This window comes from Cucurbita maxima, unplaced genomic scaffold (assembly GCF_002738345.1).
Source record: "Cucurbita maxima cultivar Rimu unplaced genomic scaffold, Cmax_1.0 Cma_Scf00070, whole genome shotgun sequence".
Lineage (NCBI taxonomy): Eukaryota > Viridiplantae > Streptophyta > Magnoliopsida > Cucurbitales > Cucurbitaceae > Cucurbita > Cucurbita maxima.
Window position 1 is genome coordinate 207,890 of NW_019272086.1, and position 11,309 is coordinate 219,198.

The 11,309-nt window shown below is 36.0% G+C and overlaps 1 protein-coding gene and 1 non-coding gene across 3 annotated transcripts in view; one reads left to right on the plus strand and one right to left on the minus strand.

Moving 5' to 3' along the window:
* LOC111472361 (zinc finger CCCH domain-containing protein 13-like) overlaps window positions 1-3,544 on the minus strand; it is a 16,641-nt gene extending 13,097 nt beyond the window's left edge. The window contains exons 1-4 of one of the 2 annotated variants that reach the window (XM_023118040.1): window positions 3,303-3,544; window positions 1,724-3,181; window positions 1,401-1,408; window positions 183-358 (exon numbers count right to left, since the gene is read on the minus strand). In XM_023118040.1, coding sequence (XP_022973808.1) covers window positions 183-358; window positions 1,401-1,408; window positions 1,724-3,072 — 1,533 coding nt within the window. In that variant the 5' untranslated portion in view covers window positions 3,073-3,181; window positions 3,303-3,544. The remainder of the gene's footprint in view (window positions 1-182; window positions 359-1,400; window positions 1,409-1,723; window positions 3,182-3,302) is intronic. The other variant, XM_023118039.1, reaches the window with a different exon arrangement.
* A 6,366-nt stretch (window positions 3,545-9,910) lies between these two features.
* TRNAK-UUU lies at window positions 9,911-9,983 on the plus strand. The gene has a single exon. It is a non-coding gene; the product is annotated as a tRNA-Lys (tRNA).
* The last annotated feature ends 1,326 nt before the right edge of the window (window positions 9,984-11,309 follow it).

Sequence of the window (11,309 nt, forward strand, 5' to 3'; positions counted from 1 at the left end):
CCCCCCCCCCCCCAAATTAAAAAGCTCTTCTTTCCTGTTTGCTGCTTCTCTCCTTTGTTTCTTTTATCGATACTTTTTTATATATAAAAAGAGACACTGCCGTCAGCATTGATAGTTTAAAACATATCGGTAGTGCTTTTAAATGCTTTTATGATAAAATAATGAAGAAATATGCTTTTTACCTGCCTATTTGTAGCAATAATGTGTTCAGCTGGTATTCGAATTTCTAGAGTGGGGATATTCTGTGAGCTTTCACCATTTTTCTCTATCTGTGACGATTCATGTTCCTTCCACAACTTTATTAGTTCTTGCATGCACTCACCAACTTTATAAACCACAGATGAGACTTCCGGTTTTCCTGAAAAGACATTTTGCATGTAATACAGGCACTAAGATTTAGTAGATAAGACATGCTTATCTTAAAGTATCAAGCATCAGCAATACATACACGTAGCATCATCAAGACAAGATGGGGTTCATTAAGCTGGTTTTTCCCCTTAAAAGATAATTAACACCATGAATCTGTTTTTTATAACTCATAAAATGCACCGAGGTACAATTGTTCTTTAAAGTTGAAGCACATGCTGTAAAAAAAACACGTATGGGAAACTAATAGATACATACATACATAAATACATACATACATACATATATACATATATACATATATACATGCATACATACATACATACATACATACATACATACATACATATATACATATATATATGAAGAACAAACTTATCTTTAATTGAAGTAACAAAAAGAAACAATTATAGAGCATAATTGTACTTGCAAAAAATAATATTATAATGCATGAAACAATACTATTTTAATGAAAAAACAACTTATAAAAGAAAGAAATAACGAAGAAAGGAATAGACCAGAGCAATAAAATAAGTAGATAAATAAATAAAACCCAGACCAATAAGGGTGATTAGTTTACTATGTGGATCTATCTTAAAATGAAAGCTGGGGTTATTATTGCTCAATACAACAGAGCTATTTAATGAACATTTCTGTAACTACTCTCCTAGCATTAACCCTAAATTTTCTCCCTTCTACAAATATCAGACATCAAAGAAATGTGTTTCTAAAATAAAAATCCTTATTCCCAAACTGTTCTTCCTTGTCTTATTGTTCCCTAAAGAGCTGTTAAGAACTGCCCTAAATTGATGCAAGAGTAATAAATCCAAGTTAAAAAGATACTTCTATGTCAAACAGATTGATAAAGCATGATAAAAAGAAAAAAGAAAAGAAAAGTAGCTTCAAAGCCTTTGGAGAGAGTGAAAACTAGAATAATGTAGCTCGCAAGCTATCCAGCAAAGGTAGCATGATCGCAGCAGTCACAGTTGAGAAGAATTTTACACCAAGGAGAACAGAGTAACAAGACAGCATACCTTGTAATCTGCAAGATACAGGAGGAGGATCATTACGTGACACAACCATTATTCAATTGAAAAAGAAATAATACTGTGAATAAAGTTATGGATAGAAAAAAAAGTCTCAAAGCATTTTTCTGAGTCAATATGGTGCGGTACCAGGGAGAATAAAGTTGTATGCCCTTGTACATTCTTTCATATTTCCTGATGAAAACTTAGTTTCTTATTTAAAAAATAATTCTCACTTGTTGTTGATAGCTAACTTCAATGAATGCTAGTTGAAAACAATAATTTAGGTAGCAAGGGAAAATGAAAACTGTAAAGAAAATCATATGGTGTACCCTTCATTATCTTGAGCACGAGACCTGAAGCGAGGTTCTCTATTTGCTACTTGAGGGCTTCCTCTTGAACGTTGCATCCTTCTCCGATGCTGAACACTATAATTATAAACTTCTCTCTCTCTGTCTAAAGTCCCTTCAACATCTACACATCCCTCATCTGACTCTTTTTCATGACATCTACTATGCTTTTCTGGTCGATCTCCCTCAATGTCTGTATCCCTTTCTTTCTTCCTGTCTCTACCCTCTCTATCAGCATTTTTCCAGCTATCAAAATCCTTTTGCTTTTTTTGCTCTGAAATTGGGTTGTCCTGCTCTAACATTCTCGCAGACACTTCACCTGACTCCTTTTCAAGGTGTGCAGTCTCCTTATCCATCCCATTCCACGATTCTCTCTTCACATGGTCTTTTTCCCTTTCACGAGGCCTTTCCTTGTCTTTTGAGGTATCTTTCCGGTCCCTCTCCCATCTTTCCGAATCTCTCTCTTCCTTTGACAAGTCTTTGGGCTCAACATTGCTGTTCGTTGCTTGAGTACTGCTCCTATGATCATTTCTTTCCTTATCTTTATCTCCCCAATCCCTCTGCTTTGTATCTTTCCTTTTCCTGTCCTTCTCTTTAAATTTGTCCTCCCCTTTTGAATCTATTTTATTCTCTCCAACAGCCTCCCTTGTTTCAACATAATCTTTCTCGTCAGTAGTTAGGGCTTCTTTTACAGCCTCAGCTGCACTCTGTGAACTGGAGCGTGAAACATGCCAGGGTTCCAAGCTTCCAACAGAAGCTTCAGGATATCTTTTCCCTCTATGGTAATCTTTTGATTCTTTCCAGTTTAAGTGATTGGTTGCTGATCCATACATCTCTTTTTCTGACTTCAATTCACCCTTGTAATCGTGATAACCATCTCTATCATATTTCATTTCCTTGATATCATCCAATCTTCCTTCGAATCTCATTTCCTTCTCCAACTTCACAGCTTGAGAATCCCTCCTTTCATCACCAAACAGCTCTCGAGCCTCCACTCTTGAATCCCGATTCTCAAATCTGTTGTCCCCACCGTCCTTGGAGTCCCGCAGCTCGGGCCTGCTTTCCGAAGCAACAGAGTGATCTACATGAGGATCATTAGAAGACGAAGGCATTCGAAAAATCGATTGCAGGGGGGATCTCCTATCTCCCTCACGGGATTCCGTGCGGGGAATCTTCGACATTGGGGCGTCTTGACCCATCTCAAAGGAAGGACGATACTGCATTGGATGTGACGAAGAAAGCTTGCGATAGGGACTGGAATCATCGTGTGGATATTTGGAAGATGAGGAGTTACCCCCATCATCATGGGACCTCTTCGGGGCGCCACTCATCGGCGAATAACGCAGTTCAGCCAATTAACTCAAACAAACAGCAGCAGCAACACAACACAACACAACAAAAATGTTTCTAAAATTCAACCCAGTGGTCCAAATCAACCTGCTAGAAAGAACAAAGATCAAAGCCTTCAAAAGCAAGAACAAATTCCACGGGAATCATCGCAAACAGATTGCAGGCAAAGAACAAGCAGAAATAGATTGGAAAAGGCAAGAAAAACCATCACCTTGGACTCCAATAGATGCACAAACTCGGCGTGGCCGAAAGAAGGAAAATGAAATTCCTTACGAAGATTTGCGTGGGAATATGCATAAAATTGGTTGAGAGTTGAAAGGGAAGTAGGCAAAATTGGGAACCCAAATTCAGTGAGTGGGCCAATCAGTGGAAGGAGAAACGGCGACACTCACTGCCGCTGAACAATGAAGATGTGGGACTCTCAATTTCTCCACCGTCGAGTCTGTGCCTATATTTTATTCTGTTATGTCTTCCATTTAAATTTATTGGTAAATCTATTGAACGTAGATTCAGACTAAGTGAGAGATGTACGGATACTTTTCTATTGAAATTAAACTATTTTGTTTTCTAAAATACGGTTGGATGTGTATGCTACTATATAGATTCTTACATGGACGTTGTTGTATCTTGTCATGCATATTGATCATGAAAATAATTGTTTTAGGACCGCATTGATGCATGTTTGATTTTTTAATGAAATAAATGTGGTAAGAGTTACACAGAATGTGTATCTGGTAACCAACCACCATTGGTCACATGGGTGATTGCTGAAATTTATAAATGTGATAAGGGTTACATGCTGTTTGTATCAAGAATCAAATGAGTGATTGCTAAAAACTATTTTATGTGAGTAGATTACGCGCGGTGTGTTACGAGTAATCGACCACTAAATTTCCCTGATTTTGATTGATGAAATATATGATAGTTGGCATGTCTTACCCAATAGGGGAGAGCCTTACAGATTATTTTTCATACTCTAAAATGATTTTATTATTTTAAATTTTGTTCGAACGTCCCTAGTTTATGGGAACTACCAGTGTAAATGAAATTTCTTTGATAGGAGGCAATAAAACTGCTTAGATGGTAACTAGAGATGTTTATTTATCTCATTGGAGCCCGTGTTGGGATTTATGCCCTAAAGACTAGTAATTAATTATTTAGTTTCTAACCATAATTTTTATTATTTTATTTATAATTTAATTATTATCAAAATTCAAGGTTATTAATGTAATCTTGAACAGTATGTGGTTGACATACAAGAAGATCGTGTCCAAGAAATAACCTAAGGAGTTTATAGTATATGGATAAGGTTGGGTGCGTAGTACCACTGTTGATACGACCCAATTTGTAATCGTTACAAATGATTTGATATGTGGAGACATGTAAGTGGGATATCCTATACAATGAGTTTGTATAAGACTGGACCAAGAAATATTTAATCACTCTTTATAAATCCGTTAATTGAGAAGAGTAATATTTCACAATGATCATATGCGACTCAATCTTAATCCTGAGTGAGTTATAAACTCCTGTCTGTGAGGGTTTGTCTTTTAGTTTACATGGGTGAGAATGACTGTTTTAGTCGATTCAATATGCCTTCCATTCTTGAACTTGATCAAATAGAGAATCGAAAACATAATATCATGAGATGAAATTCGCTCCTTTCCATATAAGGAAAGTAGATGAGTTGCTCTCCTAAGTACTGATTAAGGACTTGAACAATGAGGCCCCACCCTCTCATTAGCCTGAGAGACTTGGTTTATGATTGGATCATAAACAAATTGTTCATTAGAAAATCAGGGGTACTTAACGTGAAAAATGTAATTACAGGGGTAAAACGGACTTTTGACCTAGCTATAATTATGAATAACTCGTGAAAGATCGACTTGCTTATAATAATTATATCAATAGACATAACTTGTCCTATAGTGCATAAGACTGCAACCCTAGGTCTACCGTGGAGTGACCTATAGTTAATGAATGAAAATTGATTAATTAAAGTGTTTAATTAATTAATTTCCTATTATTCGAGTTTATAATCTGTAGGACCATAAAGTTCCATTACTAGCTCATAGTAACGCTAATTAATTAATTTTATATTATTCGAGTTTATAATCTTTAGATCAAGTTTCTTTGTTAGCTCATAGTAACACTAACGGTTCAATTTATTTGAAAGAAAATTTAAAAGGTTAAAATTAATATTTAATATATTAGATATATTAAATATAAATGAGAAAATAAATTTAATTTGTAATGTAAAATTAATATTTAATATATTAAATATATGATATGTTAAATATAAATGGAGAAAAATATATTAATGTGAAGAATTTAAATTAATATTTAATATATTAGATATATTAAAAGAAAAATATATTTATTGTATTGGATACCATTAAATATTAAATCAATCCTATATTTTGATACATTAAATAAAAATATATTTAAAATTTAAATGAGATTTAAATTAGTTAAATATTATATCAATAGGACTTTTTCGTGGAGCCAAATACATAAGAATCTCTCTCATTTCTTCTAGAGAATAAAATTAATATCGAGAGAGTTCTTGAAACTCTCTCTCCGATCTCTTTGGGATTTTCTTTCAAGAAGCTCCCACAAGCCTTGACGTTGTATTCGAGTCATAGCAAGGGATCTTGTGGAATGTGAAAGAACTTTTGCATGGTTGGAATAATTCAAGGAATCTTCTAGGGTTTCTACAAATGTAGAGTTCTTACTCGAGCTTTGTTTTAATTCTTAATAAAATCAAAACGATTTCCAATACTTCTACGACGTGGATGAATAGTTCATTACCTTTGGTTGGCCCCAAATAGGGGAGGGAATGAGAAGAAATTTTTTTCCCCGTTAAATAAACACCTGCGGACGGGGGAATGAAAAGGGGGCGGGGATAGGGATGGGGTAGTTTCCTGTCTCCACCCCGCCCCGTGGACATTTAACTATATTAGAAATTAAAGAAATTACTTATACCTTCATCCCATAGCCAATCTTGAGCACACATTAGTAAAGCAACGTGTGTTAAAAGATCATCACTAGTCAATAAGGTAAAATTCAATAATTGTACTGAGTCTATTATCTAGATTTTTTTTAGGAATAAAGATATCCAGATATTTTATGAATAAAGATTTAACTATTTTAAGAATAGATCTAGAAAATGTTATATTAAAGATTGTCTTGTAATTTTTTCTTGATTAGTATTAATAAAAAATGTGAGTGTTTCCCACAAAATTGTTGTCTTCAACAGCAAGATGGGTATAGGCTGTCTAATCTTTTGAAATTGTTAGTATGCTCTGTGGTTGTAGTTATGTCTCATCTCCCACATCATAAACGCATCTTTCAAATTGCTAGTGAGTGAGTTTCTTTTTATCGTGAGTAGTCCATGACTTTGTAAGTTCTGTGTCGAAAATGTTTGTTTGGTATTATTGAGGTGTTGTAAACACGATGGATAATCTCAAAGTCGTTGAACGAATCAAGAAATTCAATAGCAACAATTTCAACATGTGGGCAACATGCATGATTTCTCTCATTTACAAGGACAGGATCTTTGGGAGGTGGTTGACAAAAGTGAAATTACGTTGCCAAAGATTCTAATGACGTCTTGTGCAATGGAGAATCAAAGCGAGCAAAACAATGTTTGCCTTGAAGACCACAATCAAAGAAGAAATGTTGGAGCACATTTAGGATGACAAGTCACCGAAAGATGCATGAGACAAGTTCGTGATATTTTTTTTAAAAGAATAACGATACGAGACTACAACTTGGGGAGAATGAATTGTTATCAATCTCACAATGAGACATGACAATTGCCCAATACTTCTATAAGGTCAAGTCGATTTGTTGAGAGATTATTGGACTATATTCAGAGTCCGTCATTGAAGAAACTCGAATTAAGAGGATTATCACCATAGATTGCAACCAGAATATAGAAGTTTTGTTATTGTTGTACAAGGACGACCTACTCAACCATCACTTGTAAAGTTTGAAAATTTGCTAGCTAGCAAAAAAGCTATGACTATGCAAATGGGAGACATCATGCTGAATAGTTAAGAAGTGCTCTATACAAGTGAGAGTTGGAGCAACAATAATCTGTTCACCAAAGATGGATACAAAAATGCTGACAAAGGAAAAAGTCATTTAGAAATCGCACTATTCTTGAAAGCTTAAAAGAACTACAACAAGAGTTCTAAAGGGAAGAGATTTGAAGACATTTTCTACAATTGCGAAAAGAAGACCATAAGTTCAAGGATTGTTGGTCCAGGGAAAAGGTAGGTCTAGAGTAATGTGACAATCTCCAAAAAGTAGATAGAAGAAGAATGGGATGCAGAGGTACTATATGCCTTAGAAGTATACGAGTTATCCCTCATGGCGATGATAGGAGAACATACCAATTATGAAATGACTTGGTCATTGATTTAGGATGCTCAAACCACAGGATTGATGATCAAAAGAAAGTCTTACAAGGCTAAAACAACATTAAAAGTTCTACAACAGAAGACAGAGGGAGCAAATTGCACACATTTGGTTATGTGTTGACATGCCTGAAAGTTCAAGTGACACTGATGTTGGTGAGCAAGAAGTGACTTAACCAAGTAGATCAGGTGAAAAAGAAAATAACACCACAAAACGTAGATGGCCAGTGAGAATGTCAAATCCAAATTATAAAAATACAAATATTATAGAAGATGAAGTTAAAAAATTAGAGATATATGAAGAAGCATCACAAAACTCGACTTAGCAAATGGTGATGGAGGAAGAAATTATAGCATTGGAGCAAAATCAAACCTAGGAACTAATGACAAGCCTAGGAACTTAGCAAATGGTCAGACTCATCTTTTGCAAGTGAATTTACAAAATAGAACGTCCCTTAGATGGATCAATCAAAAGAAACAAGGCTCGACTTGTAGCTTGAGGGATCTCTGAACAATATGGATTAGATTATGATGAAACATTTAGTCGAGTGGGGAAGATCACTGCCATATGAATTTCGCTAGTACTTGCAGCAAGTAAAAATTGGAAATTATAGCAGATGGGTGTGAAGAATGATTCTTACATGAAGAGTTGGACCGGAAGATCTACATGAACCAACCAAAGTAATTTGAGAATGTAGTTGCAGTCATTAGTTGGTAGATGCAAAATCCGAAGATATGTCTAAGGTACAATCGACTACTACGGTATTTTGTACAAAAGAAGCAAAGACCCCAAGCTATTTAGATTTTGTGATGCTGACTATGCAAGAAACCACAATACCTGAAGATCATTGGGTATATGTTCAAGCTCGGTTCAATAATAATTTCTTGATGTTGCAAAAGACAACCAATAGTATTATTGTCAACTACAGAAGCAGCAGAGTACAGAGCACTGACTTAAGAAATTATGTGGAGGATACTCTTGGTGGAGAATTTGCACCAGAAAATTGACTATTCAGTACCATTTCATGGCAGCAACTAATATACTGTTCATCTAGTAGAAAATCAGGTGTTTCATGCGAGAACAAAACATGAGAAGGTGCACTACCATTTTATTAAAGAGAAAGTCCTGAAGAAAGAAATCGAGATCCAGGGGCTAAATACTGACAAATATGAGAGGTTTCGTTGTCATCTCAACATGATACGACAAATAAATACTAGAGTTCAGAGGGAGTCTTAAAAGATCATCACTAGTCCGATAAGATTAGATATCGAAGTATTTTAGGAATGAATCTAGAAGATAACAAATGTGTGGTCTATATTGCCTGACCACCTCTACCGTAAATACCCTTCACCAAACTAAGTTCTACCAAATGTCTTGTAGTCTCTTTTTGATTAGTCTAAATAAAAAGTAAAAAAGTTGTGTTGAAGAACATGAATTTGATAACGACGTGGACTTACATGTTTACCTCCGATAGTCAACGATTACTGATAGAGACGACTAAACTACCTTTTTCAATTTGATATAAAATAGAATATTTGATCAAATTTAACCTCCACCGACTCAAAGTACCAAAATCATTAGTTCGTGGTAGAAGACTTTCCTCTAAGTAAAGATCTAGTTTTTATCCAACATTATTAACAAATTCATCAAACTCGAGAAGTCGATCTTTCTTCTGAAACCGAAAAATAAAACTGAAACTACTCATATCTTGCCTTGAACTAATCGTAGAACATGAAGATTATGACTGTATACTTGAATTTAACGCATAGTACTTAATTAAATAACCTTACATATCTCAATCAAATTTCAACACTATAATGAGATGAATAAAACTTTTTCTCCCCTTCTTTGTTTAGTTGATGATAACGAAAGGAGGGATTGTTCCCAATTACTCCACGTGCAATAGAACCTAACGAATCCATCCCTAACCGTTACAAAAGTTACAAAAATTACACTGTATGTGCATTCTCTGCAACATTAATGGTTATCTCCAACCTCTTTTAGGCAGCCGTCTCAGCTCAGTTGGTAGAGTGCATGGCTTTTAACCATGTGGTCGTGGGTTTGACTTCCATAGACGACGAATGACTTACCTAACAGTGTTTTAAGATAAAGTTCATTTCCACACAAAATGATTACGCTATGATGATGGTAACGACTCTAGGTAAGTAGAAATCTAAGGTGGCTACATGGTGTGACCTATCATTTAAACACCATGACATGCCTTTAGCTAGCTTTCTAATCCAGTCAAGGTTGGATGTGCATACAAGCTTGAGCCTACAAGGCAACCTCGCATACCTTTTGGGCTAGCACTTGCTAACCGGCTATGTCGACCACATGGAGTGAAGATAACCATTCTCAGCAACATTAATGATTATCTTTACCCTCTTTCAACCAGCCGTCTTAGCTCAGCTGGTAAAGCGCATGGCTTTTAACCATGTGGTCGTGGGTTTGATTCCCACAGACGGTGAAAAATTTACCTATCTAGCGTACTCCATGACAGTGTTTTAAGGATGATGGAAAGTAGAAATTTAAGGTCGTTACATGGTGTGACCTATCATATAAACATCATGACATACCTTTAGGTAGCTTTCTAATCCAGTCAAGGTTGGATGTGTATACGAGCTTGAGCCTACAAGGCAACCTCGCATACCTTTTGAACTATTACTTGCTAACAGGCTATGTCGAACACATGGAGTGAAGATAACCATTCTCAGCAATATTAATGATTATCTTTAACCTCTTTCAGCCAGCCGTCTTAGCACAGCTGGTAGAGCGCATGGCTTTTAACCATGTCGTCGTGGGTTCACTCCATGACGTATTTTAAGGTAAAGTTCAAACGCTTATTTCCACACAAAATGCTTACGCTATGATGATGGTAACAACTCTAGGTAAGTAGAAATCTAAGGTCGTTACATGGTGTGACCTATCATTTAAACATCATGACATGCCTTTAGGTAGCTTTCTAATCCAGTCAAGGTTGGATGTGTATACAAGCTTGAGCCTACAAGGCAACCTCGCATACCTTTTGGGCTAGCACTTGTTAACAGGCTATGTCAAAACACATGGAGTGAAGATAACCATTCTCAGCAACATTAATGATCATCTTTAACCTCTTTCAACCAATGGCTTTTAACCATGTGGTCGTGGGTTCGATTCCCACAGACAGTGAATAATTTACCTATCTAGGGTATTTTGTACGCTCCATGACAGTGTTTTAATGTACAGGCTGAGTGAAGATAACCATTCTCAGCAACATTAATGGTTATCTTCAATCTCAGCCAGCCGTCTTAGCTTAGCTGGTAGAACGCATGGCTTTTAACCATGTGGTGGTCGTGGGTTCGATTCCTACAGGCAGTTCATACGCTTATTTCCACACAAAATGATTACCCTATGATGCTTATCATGGCGAATTCTTCAGAAAAAATAATGCCTTTTGGTAGCTTTCTAATATGGCCAAGGTTGGATGTGTAATACTTCTCTATACACTGGCCATGCTTACGAACTTGAGCCTACAAGGCAGCCTCGCACACCTCCTGGGCTTAACTCATCGGGCTAGCACTCACTAGCAGACTATGTCGAACACTATGGAGTGAAAAGACTAACATCATGGTGAAAAATAAATGTCGTAAGTCGTAATATACGCGTCCGTCCTCATTATAATGGAGAAGTATCCTAATGCATATGTCGTAATATACGCGTCCGTCCTCATTATAATGGAGAAGTATCCTAATGCATATGACACACAAATATGCATGAGGTTCCTATAGCTTAAGTTCATAGCATTATTTATAAT